This window comes from Piliocolobus tephrosceles, unplaced genomic scaffold (genome assembly GCF_002776525.5).
Source record: "Piliocolobus tephrosceles isolate RC106 unplaced genomic scaffold, ASM277652v3 unscaffolded_452, whole genome shotgun sequence".
Lineage (NCBI taxonomy): Eukaryota > Metazoa > Chordata > Mammalia > Primates > Cercopithecidae > Piliocolobus > Piliocolobus tephrosceles.
Window position 1 is genome coordinate 1,795 of NW_022330087.1, and position 17,578 is coordinate 19,372.

Below are 17,578 nucleotides of genomic sequence, written 5' to 3' on the forward strand. Positions count from 1 at the left end.
CAGTGAAACTCATTGCTAATCATGACATTCCCGTTTGTAAACTCATTTTCCATGTGTAAACTCATTTGACTTTGTGGCCAGGCAGGTGACCGATGAGGGAGTTGGGCCTCACGGGGATAGTGGCAGATTGGGACACGGCATGTTTTCATTAAAGCGAGGTGTTCCTCCCTGTCAGCTGCATGTCTCTGTGGCACGGGGCCAGCCTGCCCTGCCCCTGCGTCGGCTCTGGTCTTGCCGCAGAACACTTGGAGGCTGCCCGCTGTTCTGTTGGTGCTGGGTGGGAAGGGCTGGAGAGCCGACCCCGTGGCCTGCAGGCACTTATGCCCCACTTCCAGTTAGAGCAGGCTTTGCTCGGGGATACATGATGAAGGAGAGCTGCGCTGATTTCATTTTCCTTGGACTGATGATGACTTTTCTTCCTATTTTTCTTTTTTTAGGCCCCCACAGCTGGTCCAAGGCCTTGCCTCCAGAAACATTGTAAAATTGCTGCCCATTCTATTCTGATGGTCATCACTGCGTAGCCTTGGCTGCCACTGGAGAGGTGTACTCCTGGGCTTTGGGGACAGAGGACGGCTGGGCCATGGGAACACTGTATGTATCGCTCATTCCTGTAGGGGACACACTCTCCTTTTATATTGCCATATCCTAGACAGGCTGGAGCGCAGAAGTGTGTGCAGGTGTTTCCAGCTGCCCGGACGTGCAGCGCTGGGGTGGAGTGGACACTAGGATATGCCCCCTCCTTGGTGATGGCTTAGGAACTCTCTGCCCATGTGTGGAACACAACAGGAATTGGCCTTTCTGCTCTTCTCCACCCCGTGCAGCCTTGGCCGCCTTCTCTCTACTCAAACTGTATCCCCACTCTGGAGTTTGCCAGAACAAATCCCACAGCACTGTTCCTTCATTCACAAACAGTTCACCCTGTCTCCCATAGGTAAGGTTGTCACCCTTTCCTTGAACCATTAGATTATTTTTACAGGAACAAAAGTCAGCAGTTTCTTCATCATATTATCCTGTTCGGTGGAACCTTTTATTGTGAAAGAACAGAAATAAAGTTGTTATAAATGCCAGGTTGTAAAAATTGGGAGGTCTGCCAGCCCCATGAGTGATGGGAACCGTCTTGTACTTTGCTGTTGTGCGTGGAACTTTGGCATTAGGTTTAAATGAAGGATGTGTGTACACACCAACCCAGCAAGCCCATTTCATGCGGGCCGGAGCCCTGAGCAGGGAGCGGACAGTGCAGAACTTGAAATGAGCGTAGTCGTGACTGCCCTTGTGTCCCTTAAGAGGAGCCTGGAGGGCATGGGCCATGCACACCACAGGGTGGAGTTGAGGGCATCATTGCTGACAGCATCTGCTGGGAAGATCCCAAACTGGGAGAAAAGCAGAGTGATGTGTATCGTGCGGTGCATGTATGCCAAGCTCAGAGCAGCCCAACCCTGACAGTGTTGTAAGGGATTCAGACAAATGTAAAATGAGTGAAAAACAAAAGATTGATCTCCATGGAATTTATAGCTGCTACTCTCACTCTGGATCCTAAGGGCTGGGATTGACATGGGGTACACGGGACTTGAAAGGCTTTGAGGTACAGGACAGGGTGGTATGTCTGCTTATTTCCTTCAGGTATTTATTACTGACTTCGTATAAAATATTCCATAGTAAAACAATTCTCAGTGCAGAGTAAGTGCTAGGATGAGTAACTTATCCCTTATTCTAGGACTTCAAGGAAGGAAGAGAGATCAGTACAGATGGCAGAAGCTGGAGATAACCTTTTGGGGAAGTTGAAACTTAAGCTGAATAAGGGAGAGGTTGTACTGGGGTAGAGTCATTGGACTGTCGCTGTGTGTGCCTGTGCCACTGTGTGTACTATTTTTGAAATGAAGTATTGCTCTTGTTGCCTAGGCTGGAGCACAGTGACATGATCTTGGCTCACTGCAACCTCTGCCTCCTGGGTTCAAGCGATTCTCCTGCCTCAGCCTCCCAGGTAGCTGAGATTACAGACATGCACCACCACGCCTGGTTAATTTTATATTTTTAGTAGAGACGAGGTTTCTCCATGTTGGTCAGGCTGGTCTCGAACTCCTAACCTCAGGTTATCTGCCCGCCTTGGCCTCCCAAAGTGCTGGGATTACAGGCGTGAGCCACCGCGCCCGGTCTGAAGTCTCTTATAAAGACCCTAATCCTGTTGGGTCAGATCCCACTCTCAGGACCTGATTTTACCTTAATGACCTCCTTAGAGGCCCTGTCTCCTAATACAGCCACATTAGGAGTTGGAACTTCATGAATTTTGCGGGGGACACAAACATTCATTTCATAGTAACCCTCCTTCTCCCTTCCTCTCCTTTCATGCTGTTTATTTGGGGGTGAAACTATGTCTTCCAAATGTCTTACAGTCTGGATTGGGTGGTGGCTTCCTTGTGGTGTTGGCTAACATCTTCCTGTCTCCCTGTTTCTCCAATACAGTAGGAGTTAGGGTTGGAGGGTGGTTGGACCAGGCTGAATCTCAGGCAGGAAGCTTCATAGGCATGTACTCCCTCCTGCCCCTTCTCAACAGGCAAACAGGTTTGGGTGGGTGAGGTCTTGTGAGCCTGCTCCTTCCTTGATGACATTCTGTATTAATTGTCCATCTCATAGCTCCAGTAGGCATTAGTGTCATCACCTAGACCTATCATTAGGGGCTGCACCATAGTGATTTTCAAACTTCATCTTTTCTGAGTTCGTTAGCTGGAATTCTCTTCTGGGAAAAAAAGCTTTGTTATTAACGTTGGTTACTGTTGATAATACAGGGAGACTGTGTTCTGCTGTGTATAAAGATGACCAGGAAGCTTTGTTTTCCTTATTATCATGATGACCAATCCATTGGCTTTTAGGGTGTGATGTTTCCACTGTTATGTTTTTGATGATCAGAGGATGCTTTTGAGTGAACCTGGTAATCTTTGAAAGCTCTCTTGCTTTATGACACAGGTTGATCCAGGCTCTTCCTATATATTTCCTGCCTGAGACACAAAGCCAGCCAGTTTTCTAAAGAGTTTCTGTTCACTTTAGCATTAAATAATACTTAGAACGCACTCTGGGTGCTAGATGAAATTCTTCTTTTTTTTGGAGCTGGGATCTCACTTTGTCACTCAGGCTGGAGTGCAGTGGTGTGCTCTTGGCTCATTGTACTTACCCTCCACCTTCCAGGTTCAAGCAGTCCTCTCAACTCAGTCTTCCAAGTAGCTGGGACCATAGGCATGTGCCACCATGCCCGGCTAATTTTTGTAGTTTTGGTAGAGATGGCGTTTCGCCATGTTGCCCAGGTTTGTCTCAAACTCCTGAGCTCAAGCGATCCTCCTGCCTCAGCCTCCCAAAGTGCTAGGATTACAGATGTGAGCCACCATGCCCAATCAAAATTCTTTTTTTTTTTTTTTTGAGATGGAGTCTTGCTCTGTCGCCCAGGCTGGAGTGCAGTGGCCGGATCTCAGCTCACTGCAAGCTCCGCCTCCCGGGTTTACGCCATTCTCCTGCCTCAGCCTCCCGAGTAGCTGGGACTACAGGCGCCCGCCACCTTACCCGGCTAGTTTTTTGTATTTTTTAGTAGAGATGGGGTTTCACCGTATTAGCCAGGATGGTCTTGATCTCCTGACCTCGTGATCCGCCCGTCTCGGCCTCCCAAAGTGCTGGGATTACAGACTTGAGCCACTACACCCGGCTCAAATTTCTTTATTAATAATAGAGTAATACCACTTATCGTGACTCATTTCACCCGTGTACAGATGGACTGGATGTCCAATTTCATTTTAATTCTAGGTGGGAATGATGGTTAGATGCTGCCAAGCGTATGAAGAAGTGTGTGAAGGTGATGTTGGCAAAGTCATCAAGCTGGACAGAGATGGATTGCATGATCTCAATGTGCAGTGTGACTGGCAGCAGAAAGGGGTACCTACTGGGTTAGGTACATTCATGTGGAACTTATAGGTGAGCACATTCTTTGTTCAGTGCTTTTGCTTTTTCTTAGAGACAGAATTCCTATAAATGAATGCTGATTATAATGATTTGTTATTGAAATCTGTAGGCTATCCTCCACCAAGTTCTTCTCACGTCAAGATTGGTGATAAAGTGCGGGTCAAAGCCTCTGTTGCCACACCGAAATACCAGTGGGGATCTGTGACTCATCAGAGTGTGGGGGTTGTGAAAGGTAATATTATCTGGGTAATAAAATTCCTGCTGTTAACTTTTCATTAACGCATGTGTACTCAGTATTTCTTTTTGTTTAAGCACAAAAAAGAAAACAAGTGTGAGGAAAGAGATAGAGTGTTCTTTTGCTTGTCGGTGCCTTCTGCCAAAGGCTACAGAGGAACTCAGCTGCAGTGAAACAGTCAGATTTATTAATATTAACTCATTGCAGTGCAGGAGAACACACACCTTGGGGAATGGGTGTCTCCATCAGAGGGAGTAAGTGAGGACTAATGAAGTTTATGTTGGGTATTCGGGGGAGGGGTCAAAGAAGCAGGGGTAATTCTAAGACGGGGTGTCTTAATAAATTTACCTAGCAGGCAGAAAGAATGGAGCCATGCTAAAGTTGTGATTGGTAAGGAAGCAGTCATTCATATCACCAGATAGGGGACTGTGTGGTGGTTTGTGGTTGTCTGTGGTTTGGATTAGAATCGACTTTAATCATACACGGTTAAGGAGGGGTTTTGGTTGTGCCTTGATCCATCAGTCAGAGTGGCCTTATCTGATGCTGGTGTTCTGTAAACTTGTCCTGTCAGTTGTTCTGTGAAATGGCCTAACACTGACATTAACAGGCCAGCTCCTGACTGTCAGGACTGCTTTTTCTTTCTCCGCCACTGACCAGGCTGGAGTGCAGTGGGGCCATCTCGGCTCACTGCAACCTCCGCCCCTGGGTTTAAGCAATTCTCCGGTTTCAGGCTCCAGAGTAGCTGGGATTACAGGTGCCCACCACCATGCCTGGCTAATTTTTGTATTTTCAGTAGAGACAGGGTTTCACCGTGTTGGCCAGGCTGGTCTCAAACTCCTTACCTGTTGATCCGCCCATCTCGGTCTCCCAAAGTGTTGGGATTACAGGTGTGAGCCACCACGCCTGGCTCTCTTTTTCATGCTATATAAAAATTTAGGACTGAATTTAAGACGTGGAGATGTGCTAATGATGGGAATTAGGAACTGGAAACAATTCTCAGATTATATTTAATATGATACTATTGAGATTCCAAATCAAATCCGTGGCACACTTTGAAAGGTATACTATGTCCGTTTTAACAGTTGCATGAGAGATAAGTATGTGTATAGTTTTATAAACTCTTGATGCCATAAAGAGATTGTTCGTTTGAACCTTGTGGAAAGCTCTCTTTTCATCAAATCGCTTAGAAAATGGCCACAATTGGTGGTGGTTCCTCAGTGGTGAGAGGTTCTTAGAACTTCTCATGTTACATAAGAACAAATGGATTATTTAATATTTTACTTTAAACATTGTTCTTTGCTTAAGAGATTGTTAAAGTATTTGCAAATCAAAACAAGACAAATTTTAAAAATAAGAATTTGGTTTCTTTGTTTTGAGTGACACATTGCTGTTATCAAAGGACAAAATAAGTCTTTATTAATGTGGTTTTTATTTGCTGAGATGCCAAAGGTGGTATATGGAATTGTTGACTTGGTGGAATTAAAAACCAAAATGTCCTGTTTTAAATCTAATACAAAAGTAAAGAATGTAGTTTACAACGAACCTCCATGTGCTCATTACCTGGCTTTGACATTTGTCACCTCACGGCCAAAATTATTCATGCTCCCTTCTTGGGATTATTTTGAAACCAGCCGCTGACATCATGTATTATTTCATCCATAAGTATTTTAGTAGCTATCTCTAGAAGATATACTCTCTGTAAAAAACAAATGACTGCAGTGTAGTGTGACATGGCTGGGTGCAGTTTCAGGTTCAGGTTTTTATTGGTGAAGAGGAAGATGGATCAGGTGATGTCTGTTCTGACCTAGCTTTCAGTGCCAATGGAAAAGATACCATTGTCGACTCCCCAGCAGACTCACTGGACTGGGTTGCTGTCAGAAATAGAGTTGGTCCCCAGTATTCATCCTGGGGTTACGTGAGTTGTTTTTATGATTGCTAGATTTGCTTTGGGACGAATGGTTTTCTGTTGAATTAAGTTTAATAAATGACCTTTCTTAACTCCGTTGCTGTTTTACAAATAGGTGTGATGGATGTCAGATGTTTCCTATCAGTGGATCCAGAATCAAATGCAGAAACTGTGAGGACTTTGATTTTTGTGAAACGTGTTTCAAGACCAAAAAACACAATACCAGGCATACATTTGGCAGAACAAATGAACCAGGTATGGCAGAATGTTTATATTCTCTCTTCCACCGAATATGAATGAAGTTCTTGCTGTGGAGCACAGTGTATTGGAATTTGTTGTTTTAAGGTTCCTGTGTATTCTGTGAACTCTGTAGAGTGAGTACAGCGAAATGGAAGTGACAGTCCTACCCACGGATGACTCGCTGGCTTTTTTAAAAAAATCAAGATGGCGTGTCGGGGAAGAAATAGAATAACTAGACTTGTTTGCTTGTATTTCCATTAAAAAACATTAAAAGAATCTGAAGAAACTAGTCACTGTTTAGTTGCATGGCATGTGGAATTGGTTAGATGGAGAGTGAGTTTTTAAATTTATATACCTTATTATGTTTTTCCTTGTGGCAAAATATATATAACTTAAAATTAGCCATTTAAGCATTTTTGAAGTTTGTAATTCGGGGTATTTAGTACCTTAAGTACATTGTTGCACAACCATCACAGCTGTCTATTACCAAAACTTTTCACCACTCCAATGAAAAACTCTGTACCCAGTAAGCAATTTAACTGCCCTACTTCCTCCTCCCTCACCCTGGTAACCTTGAATCTGACTTTGGTCTCTATGAATATGACCACTCCAGACACCTCATCTAGATGGAACCATATAAGATTTATCCTTTTGTGTTTAGCCTAATGTCTTCAAGCTTCATCCATATTGTAGCATGTGTCAGAACGTTCTCCTTTTTAGTGGCTGAATAATATTCCACTGTATGTATATATCACTTTTTTTCTTTGTGAGACAGAGTCTCACTCTGTTGCCCAGGCTGGAGTGCAGTGGCATGATCCTGGCTCACTGTAACCGCCACCTCCTGGGTTCAAGCGAGTCTCCTGTCTCAGCCTCCTAAGTAGCTGGGATTACAGGCCTGTGCCACCAAGCTCAGCTAACTTCTGTATTTTTTTTAATTATTATGTTTTTGAGACAGAGTCTCACTCTGTAAGGAGTGTATATGTTATATACATTTTTAGTTTTAGTAGTTACTTAAGATATAAATTATAACATCTATTTTTGACTCATTTAAATCTATTATTATTTAGTATATTCTCCTAAACAATGGCAAAGACCTTAGTTCTCTTTAACATCATTTATCTTCATTTTGATTTTTATGTTCTTAACATATTTAACATTTTTTTTTTCTTTTTTTTGAGACGGAGTCTCACTCTGTTGCCCAGGCTGGAGTGCAGTGGTGCGATCCTGGCTCACTGCAACCGCCATCTCCTGGGTTCAAGCGATTCTCCTGCCTCAGCCTCCCAAGTAGCTGGGACTACAGGCTCCCACCACCATGCCTGGCTAATTTTTATATTTTTAGTAGAGGTGAGATTTCACCATGTTGGCCAGGCTGGTCTTGAACTCCTGACCTCATGTGATCCGCCCACCCACTTTGGCCTCCCAAAGTGCTGGGATTATGTGCATGAGCCACCGCATCCAGTTAAAATTTTATACATTTTATACAAATACACATCTAACAGAACTATGGAAGATATTCTTTTAGGCGCACAGAAAATGTTCATAAAATGTCAAAGGATCGGCTGGGTGCAGAGGCTCATGTCACCCAAGCTGGAGTGCAGTGGTGCAATCTCGGCTCACTGCAAGCTCCACCTCCCGGGTTCACGCCATTCTCCTGTCTCAGCCTCCCGAGCAGCTGGGACTACAGGTACCCGCCACCACACCCGGCTAATTTTTTGTATTTTTAGTAGAGATGGGGTTTCACCATGTTAGCCAGGATGGTCTCGATCTCCCGACCTCATGACCCACTCCTGTAATCCCAGCACTTTGGGAGGCCGAGGCAGGCAGATCATGAGGTCAGGAGATCGGGACCATCCTGGCTAACATGGTGAAACCTCATCTCTACTAAAAAATATAATAAATTAGCCAGGCATGGTGGCAGGCACCTGTAGTCCCAGCTACTCAGGAGGCTAAGGCAGGAGACTGGCGTTAACCCGGGAGGCGGAGCTTGCAGTGAGCCGAGATCGCACCACTGCACACCAGCCTGGGTGACAGAGGGAGACTCCGTCTCAAAAAAAAAAAAGAATAAAAAATAAAAAAAGTCAAAGGGTCAAACAATACATGCAGGGCATGTAATGATTTTTATGTAGTCAATATTCATTTAGATTTTTCTGCATACTTTGTAATTTCTCTCCACTTTTTTCTTCCTCTTTAATTTTCCATCTATACTGTTTGTCTCCTGCCTGAAAATACCCCTTAATATTTTTAAAAATGTGTCTTTGTTGGTTACAAATTATGTGTTTTTGTATGTCTGAAAATGTATTTCTTTATTATTGAAAAGTCTTTTTGCTAGGTGTTTTCTTTCAGCACTTTAAAAATACTATTCCACTGCAATGTGGTTAATATTTTTGCTCCTGAAGTTGGCTGGAAGTCTAATTGTGATTCATTAAAGCCCATCAATCTTTTGATTTTTCCTTCATCTGCTTTTGAGAGGGTCTTTTTGTTTTCATCTTGCACAGGTTTTACATGTGCATGGAGATGTTTATCTTTCTTGAGGTTGGTAGGGCTTCTGGGGCATGATATCTTTTGTCTCTTTGGGAAAATTCTGTCTTTCAGTATTTCTTCACATGTTGCCTCTGCTCTATTCTCTTTTCTGTCTTTTTGGGGGGGACTCCTCTTTCACTTGTGTTAGGCCTAACCTCTGTCCTGCACATCTTTTACCTACTTGTTATGTTTTCTAAACTTCTGCTCCTCAGTTCTTCATTCCAGATATTTCTGCTTTCTCTTCAGCTGAGTTCAGTGTGTTCTTAACTTACTCATTAAGTTCTTAATTTTAATGATTGGATGTATCAGTTGTATTTTATTTTCAGTGGTTTTTGGTTCTGTGCTGAGATACTGTCTTTCTGAACACAGTGAGCATAGTTACTATATTAAAGTCTGTGTCTTCTAACTCCAGTATATGGGGCCCTGGTGGGTCTGTTTCTATCCTGTCATTTCTGGTAATTTTTAGTCACGTTTTCTTGCCTCTACATGTGTCATTATGCACTGCACATTGTATTTAAAAAATTATTTCTTGACTCAGTTTGAGGCTAATGTTATTCTCCAAGGAATGGAGGAGAGAAGATTGTTCTGTGAGATACTTGGTAAAGGTTAGTGACTCTCTGGGCTCACCTTAATCAGCATTCATTGATGGAGGTGATTTTATGCTGAGCTGCAATCTGTTGAGGAAAAAAAAGGGGAACCCAGAGACCCTTCGTAGTTGACCCTGACTTTTGGGGTATTTTCTGTTGGGGTTCCAAGGGTGAGTTGCGTTTCTGTGGCATCCTCAGCCTTTCTGGTCTTTCTGGACCCCATTCCTTTCCCTTCCCTTTACGCAGCTGTTGAAATGCGATGTGCCCCCTCAGGGACTTTGCTGGGAACCTGGGGATGCCATCAGGGAGCAGCAGCCTCTGATCCATGGTGTGTGTCATCTTGACACCTCCATTTGCCTCGAGTCTTCCGGTGGTTCTGACCTTGTAATTCTTTATTATCTCATGAATTCTGATAGTTTGAAGAGGATTTATTTATTTTTGTGTGTTTTGTCTGGCTTTAGTAGTTGTCCTCGATGGGGAATGCCAGTTGAATTCCAGATTTGCCATTAATGAAAGTGGAAGCACTTTACAATTTACTTTTTGCCTTGTATTTATAAAAGCATTTTTAATAAGAATGGTTTTTGTGAGTGCTGTTATTGAATTTTTCCCACAGCTTATTTGTATCCTGTTTGTTTGGAAATATATTAATCTGCTGTTGTTTCCCGGGAGGTTTTAGTAGAATAAATCATACCATTATGTGGACTTCATCTCATAAATTGGTGTAATATATCTTGACTAGGGAAGCCATTTGTGGCATTTATTAGCTCCTTTCAGTTTGAAACTTTCTATTTTTCTTTTAGAAAGAAGCTCCTCACTATGTAATATTCTTGACCACCTGATCAGGATGTTTCTTTCTCCCCAGTTCAGCAGGGGTTAATTCTCTTTTTGACCATCACGAAATAGGTCAGTCTGCGGTATTTTGTGGCTGTTCTGGAAAACAGCTGAAGCGTTGCCACAGCAGCCAGCGAGGCATGCTGCTGGACAGCTGGTCCCGCATGGCGAAGAGCCTGAACGTGTCGTCCTCCGTGAACCAGGCATCCCGTCTCATCGACGGCAGCGAGCCCTGCTGGCAGTCATCAGGGTCGCAAGGAAAGAGCGTGTGATGGGGCACAGCAGCGGGCACATTCACACGGGTGGTTTTGCCCTGTACATTTTCAAAATGAACTTTGAGCAGCCTGCAAAGTTTTGCTGATAGCACCTGTCAGTACTCACTTTATATTTTAATTTGTAAGTTATTTCAAAATTACAGAATTAAATACCATCCAAGTTTATTGTCAGAGATTTTAAACAATGTGAGTAGTAGATTTTATCTAACTGACCACTTGATAGAGGATGTGGTCGGGCTTTTTTCCCTCCTCTCCCACATAAAATGTATGAATTCAGATTTGCTTCTGGTTAGAAGTTTTTCTAGTATGGTCTAGCAAATTTAAATTTGTGTTGCACATCGGAGTGCTGTTGTGATTACACCAACCCATGGGGGCACCTCGTGGGCACACAGGTCAGACTTGAGGACAGGGCCTTTCTCCATCTCGACTCTAGTGTTTTCTGTCACTCATTTGGTGGGTAAAAGGACCACCCTAGGCCAGGAGTATATAGATACATTGTTTCTGGGGCTTAGAGTGAGACTTTTCTCTAATGATCAAAGAATGAGGTAGAATATTCTTGTTGCTGCTAGGGTGAGGGAAAATTCTCTCTCATGCCACGTTTTATATTGAAAAAATCTCATGTAGATTCAAGCTTCAGTGATACTATTGTAGTCGCTAAAATATAGCTGAATTTTGCTAACTGAGAATGTGATTTTTGTTTTTCTAAAGCACTGGATTCGTTTGGAGATTTTCCCAGATGTTCTTGTTCATAGGTTAAAAATGATCGTAGATCCTGCTGACAGTAGCTACATGCCATCCCTGGTTGTAGTGTCAGGTAATTCAGTTAGTTTACCTAAAAAGAAGTACCTTCTATAATAAAAACGCCTTTGTTTGATTCTTTACCATTTTTTCCTAGGTGGAAATTCCCTGAATAACCTTATTGAACTAAAGACAATCAATATTAACCCTTCTGACACCACAGTGCCCCTTCTGAATGACTGCACAGAGGTAAGTAGCTGTGGTAGTGTTCCATTTGGATGATTTGCAAGTGACAAGGGAGGTGACTTGGCCATTTCTGTGCTAGCATTGAGCCCAGTTTCCCCCCTTTAAATAATTAGTTTTATCTGTTTTAAATTTTGACACTTTAAAAGATACAACTTACTTTACACAACTTGAATTTGCTGCTTATCAGATCAGCTTGAAAAGGAAGCAAAATAAATTTCATTCTCACTTTCTTTGGTAGCAAAGGTATGCTGGGTAAGTGCTCCTAGCAAAAGTTGTCATCAGGCATTTCAGGTTGCTGTTTGCATCTGAACACTTTGGTTTTCATTAAAAATCTCTTAGTTTCTGGTGGTTTTCCTGACCACATGTGTGACGCTGAAGTTGCTTTCTTGTTGTCACACTTATTGGCATCAAGTGCTGAACTTGTCACGGAGTGGCAATTTTTTGATAATAAGACAACTGTCAAAATGAATCTAAGTTTATCTCTGGAAAAGTTTGAAAGAATCAGTGAAGGTTCTTTTAAACAGTACCCATGTACTACAGATCAGCAATTCTCTGTCTCTCAAATTTTCAGTAAATCTTTCCACATACGATGTCAGCACGATTTTAATACATTGAATATATGTAAAATAAGACAAATTAAGACAGATTTTTGTACTACCTATACTGTTGTCTTGTGTTGACTAAATAGAATGATAGCAGATAAAAATATCAAGTAGTTGATTTTTGTATTCATTTAAAGTTTATAACAAATGAGTTTATTTTTAAATTAAATGCAGCCAACTTCATTTTTTAAAAAGTTTTATTTTAGTTTTAATTGACAAATAGTAATTTGTAATAATTTGTATATATTTTTGCAGAACACTGTGATGTTCTGTTACACGTATACTTTGTGGAATGATCAAATCATGCTAAATAATGTGTCCATCACCTCAAATATTTATCACTTTTTTGTGGTGAGGACATTTAAAATCTTCTTTTAGCAATTTTGAAATATGTAGTACATTCACTATAGTCACCATTTATTCTGGAATGTCATTGAACTATTTTTGTAATACACTAATTCATTATAGTCAATACCAGTGGTGCTAATAAGTGAAGAAATTGGCAAATTATAAAAATGAAAGATAATATTGAATTTTTCTGAAAAAATTAATCTTGAATTTTAATGCATTTTACTGGTAACTTATTACAGTGTAACCGAATACAGCCTGTAGAGTGCCTTAGTTATGTAGTTCAGAGTATATTTTTACTTTACCAAACCAATAACTAATTAATTAAATCAACAACTGAGATAATTCATAAAAGATATGTTTACTTTCAAGAAATTTTCAATTCAAAACAATTTATCCTGTGATATTTAGTGTATGTCATGTACATGAGAAATACGAAGCATTGTGAGTAAATGGAAAACTCCTGACCTAACCTGCGTGTCCCCAACTGACCAAAGAACTAGAACATACCATTCATGTGGGGCCACTGAATGTTAAGCATGGCCCTTGCTGTACAAATAGTTTGTTATGCAATTTTCTTTTCTTTTTTTTTGAGACTGAGTCTTACTCTGTCCCCCAGGCTGGAGTGCAGGGGCAGATCTCAGCTCTTTGCAACCTCTGCCTCCCGGGTTCAAGTAATTCTCCTGCCGCAGCCTCCCAAGTAGCTGGGGTTACAGGTGCCCGCCACCTCACCCGGCTAATTTTTGTATTTTTAGTAGAGATGGAGTTTTGTCATGTTGGCCAGGCTGGTCAGGTCTCCTGACCTCAGGTGATCTGCCCACCTTGGCCTCCCAAAGTGCTGGGATTTACAAGCATGAGGCACCACATCCAGCCAGGAATTTTCTAACATGTAAACAAAAATAGAAAGTATGCTGGAACCCCCACAAACCTGTGACCCAGCTTCAACATTATCTACATTTTGCCGTCATATTTCACTTCCTGCCTCCCACCTCTCTTCCCTGCCGCAGCAAGATCTTATTTCAGGAGCACTTGCTTCAATATTCATCTCTAACAGGGCTTAACAAAATATAACCCTGATACCATTATCACAGCTCTAATAATTACTTTTTTTTTTTTTTTGAGATGGTTCTCGCTCTGTCGCCCAGGCTGGAGTGCAGTGGCGTGATCTCAGCTCACTGCAAGCAAGCTCCGCCACCCGGGTTCACGCCATTCTCCAGCCTCAGCCTCCCGAGTAGCTGGGACTATAGGTGCCCGCCACCATGCCCGGCTAATTTTGTTTTCGTATTTTTAGTAGAGATGGGGTTTCACCGTGTTAGCCGGGATGGTCTTCATCTCCTGACCTCGTGATCAGCCCGCCTCGGCCTCCCAAAGTGCTGGGGTTACAGGCGTGAGCCACCATGCCTGGCCAACAATTACTCTTTAATGTCATATAATAATCCAGTCAGTGTCCAGATTTTCCTAGGTATCTTGTAAATGTCCTTTTGCAGTTGGTTTGTGTGAATCTTGATTCAGATGATGTTTGCATTCTGCACTACACTTTAGCCTCTCTCGGTTTTTTTCCTTGCTAAAGAAAAAAGAAACTGAGTAATATTTTCCCATAGCATTCTTTATGTTCTCAGCTTGGCTTTTGCATCCCTGTGGTGGTGGTCAACCTGTATTTCCTATGAAATGGTAGATCTTGAGGTTTGATCAGGTCGTTAAAAAGTAATTGTTAGTGTGCGCTTCGAGACACATCCCTCTTTGTTCACATGAAGTACAGGGATAGAGGAATGTCGTTAATACCACAACAGGCATGCATACCGGGGAGAAGAATGTCTGCCACATGGGGTGTGGGACATTTGCAGGACAAATAGACCAGCTCCACTAAATGCATGGCAAAGGCAGAATGGAGGAAGGTTGCCTCTTGCTTGTGTTCTGATTTGAATGAGGCAACAATAGAATGACAAGAGATAATCAGAAAAGTTTGATGACTGTAGCATATTGGATGATATGGGAATTATTGTTTGTGCTGTGATAATAGCAATGTGGATATGGTTTTCAAAAAACTCCTTAATTCCGGCCGGGTGCGATGGCTCATGCCTGTAATCCCAGCACTTTGGGAGGCTGAGGCAGGTGGATCACCTGAGGTTAGAAGTTCAAGACCAGCCTGGCCAACATGGTGAAACCCTGTCTCTACTAAAAATACAAAAAATTAGCCGGGTGTGGTGGTACGCGCCTATGGTCCCAGCTACTCAGGAGGCTGAGGTTGGAGAATTGCTTGAACCCAGGAGGCAGAGGTTGCAGTGAGCCAAGATTGCACCACTGCACTCCAGTCTGGGCAACAAGTCAGATTCCATCTCAAAAAAAAAAAAAAAACAAAAAGCAATAAACAAAAAACCCAAACCTCCTTAATTCAGTGATACATACTGACGTTTTGAAACAACATAATGCCTAGAATTTTTAAATGATAATCCACATCTGAACAAGATTGGTCACATGTTGGTAACTGTTGAGCTGGGTCATGGAGTCATGGAGTTCTTTGTACTATTTGTTCCAATTTGTGTATGTTCAAATCTGCTTTATGTTTTAAAAAGGATGAAAGGTCTGTTACTACCTGACATTTAATCTCTTCCTTAGTTAAGGCATCTTGGTTCAAGAAAGCTCTAAGACAGAAGAGTTTGCAGTCATTCAGTAAGGCTGTCATCCTATTTAAAACTTTAAGGAAGAAAATCAGTGAGTGTCTCATGCCTCAGGTAGACATCTCGATGAGCTGATCACTTCTTTTGAAGCAAACATTACTCAGATGTGGCTGCATTAACTTTGAGTAACTCAGTTGGTATTTCCAGAACTGAAGTAAAGGAGCTCTAACTGTGTGAACATGTTCATGTCTCACACACCCCGCTCTCCAGTTAGAGGATCTAATATGCTTGATTCTACAAAGTCTGTAGATCACTGTTTTTGTGTCTAGTATCACAGGTATATTGAAATTGCCATAAAGCAGTGCAGGAGCTCAGGAATCGATTGTAAAATCCATGGTCTCATCCTGCTGGGACGGATCCGGGCAGAGGAGGAAGATTTGGCTGCAGTTCCTTTCTTAGCTTCAGATAACGAAGAGGAGGAGGATGAGAAAGACAACAGCGGAAGGTGAGAGCCATTTGTTACAAGCACTCACCTCGGGCTGCATTCCTGGATCCTCACTTTCAAAAGGAAACATTTAATTAGAGTGTGTCTCATACTGAGAGTCATTTTATGTCCACAAGAATAGTAAATTACAGTTGTTTTCAAAAATTGTAATTTTTAAAAATAAAGTGTTTAATGTAGAAACACATTATATTTAGAAAAATACCGTTAAAAGAGGGAAGTGAAAATGTTTAATATCTCTACCTGAAATATCACTGTTACTATTTTGGTATATACCTTTGTAGTTTTCCTTTTTTTGTGGTACTACATGTATTTTCCTACAGAAGTTGTATGATATATTTTAAAGCTCTTTTTGCTAAGTTTTTTATCATTAACGTTAAAAAATATATTTATTTTGTATTATGGTGAAATATATATATTGTTTACCATTTTAAGTGTACAGTTCAGTGGCATTAAGGACATTCACATTTTTGTGCAACCACCACTACTGTCCGTCTCTAGAATTTCCATATGATTAGTCTTCTGTCCTGTAATTTTTGAGTGCAGTATTTTGTCTTATGACTTTTCTCGTTTACTCACTCAATTCCTTATTTTGTGTGAGCACTGTGGTGATGACTGTTACTGTATTTATTCATTCAACATCTTTTGAACACCTACTGTGGGCCATTCCCAGTTATGTATACTGGGAATACTGTGATGAACATGCAAAATAAAATAAGACAGACACACGCATCAGTGTAATGTTAGGGCTTTGGTAAGAGGCAGGAAGAATTGCATGCAGCCTGGAGAGTACATTGGAGCATTGATCTGTCAGGACAAGGAAAACTTCCCCCCAGGCCATACGTACAGAAGTCAGAATTATTGAAACGAAGTGGGCAGGCAAGGGCGTTTCTGATAGGGAAGACAACGTGCTAGGGGAGAAGAATGATATCTGCGAAGTTTTTGCATGCTTGTGCATTTCCCAGGGCATGTATCTAGAACTTATATGTGCAGGGGCTGCTCTAAGCCTTGTTTACCATCCCAGCGGCAAACAGTGGATAATAACGGATAGTAACAATGGAGGATAGTCAGTGTCCTCATAGAAGTTGTATTTACCTAGATAAATTGCTGAAAGTGAAATTACTGTCAAAGGGTATGCAAAATAAATGGGTTTGTTGTTAACTTTCCCAAGGCGCTTTGGATTGCTGGTGTGACCGGGCACAGGAGGCAAGCCGCCAGTGATGGCTGGACTCTGTTGACCAAGACGCCCTGTGCTCTAAGTACTTGGCAGCGTGTGACATAAGGAGACAACAGAGCGCTGCCCTGTGGCATTGTTGAGCGCATTATATAGACAGAAGTGGGGGTAGCGGCTCTGGTAATAAATCAGGTTATTCTAGGACTCTGATCTTGGCTTTGGATTCTGTCCTGTTTTATTTCAGAAACTTTGTGTAGAAGTTGAAAAGAAAATAGTATCTATAACATTACCTTATCTAGAATATATATTATACTATATGCTATAGTTCAAACTGATTGCGTCTATAGATACTAATTAAATAGGGACAGTACCAGTTCACTTAAATAAGGAAGTCAGTGGGATTTTTAATAAAAGGATTATAGATTAGCATTTTCTTACTCAATAGCTACTAAAATGAATTGGGCAAAATTTTTTGTATTTTTAGTAGAGACAGGGTTTCACCGTATTAGCCAGGATGGTCTCGATCTCCTGACCTTGTGATGCACCCACCTTGGCCTCCCAAAGTGCTGAGATTCCAGGCATGAGCCACCGCGCCCGCCCGTAAAATTATTAGTACATAATATTGTATATGTGGAATAACCAAAAATGTTTTGAGCGTTACTTATTCATCAGATTTTTATGTAATTGAATATATTGTCAAAAGAAAAGCTAGATATTTGATTATAATGGGATTTTTTTCTGGTAAGATCATATTAATTAGACAATAACTTCAGAATGAGTCAGTGGCCCCGGCAGTCTCCTACAGGCTGGCACC

General features: G+C 41.7%; 1 protein-coding gene across 1 annotated transcript in view; it reads left to right on the forward strand.

Moving 5' to 3' along the window:
- The first annotated feature begins 537 nt into the window (after nucleotides 1-537).
- LOC113220100 (E3 ubiquitin-protein ligase HERC2-like) overlaps nucleotides 538-17,578 on the forward strand; it is a 31,092-nt gene continuing 14,051 nt past the window's right edge. Inside the window, 13 exon segments of the mRNA XM_026448791.1 lie at nucleotides 538-591; nucleotides 822-931; nucleotides 1,900-1,981; nucleotides 3,787-3,910; nucleotides 3,913-3,954; nucleotides 4,052-4,174; nucleotides 5,986-6,019; nucleotides 6,021-6,092; nucleotides 6,199-6,338; nucleotides 10,334-10,520; nucleotides 11,241-11,350; nucleotides 11,432-11,523; nucleotides 15,418-15,593. Coding sequence (XP_026304576.1) covers nucleotides 1,916-1,981; nucleotides 3,787-3,910; nucleotides 3,913-3,954; nucleotides 4,052-4,174; nucleotides 5,986-6,019; nucleotides 6,021-6,092; nucleotides 6,199-6,338; nucleotides 10,334-10,520; nucleotides 11,241-11,350; nucleotides 11,432-11,523; nucleotides 15,418-15,593 — 1,166 coding nt within the window. The 5' untranslated portion in view covers nucleotides 538-591; nucleotides 822-931; nucleotides 1,900-1,915.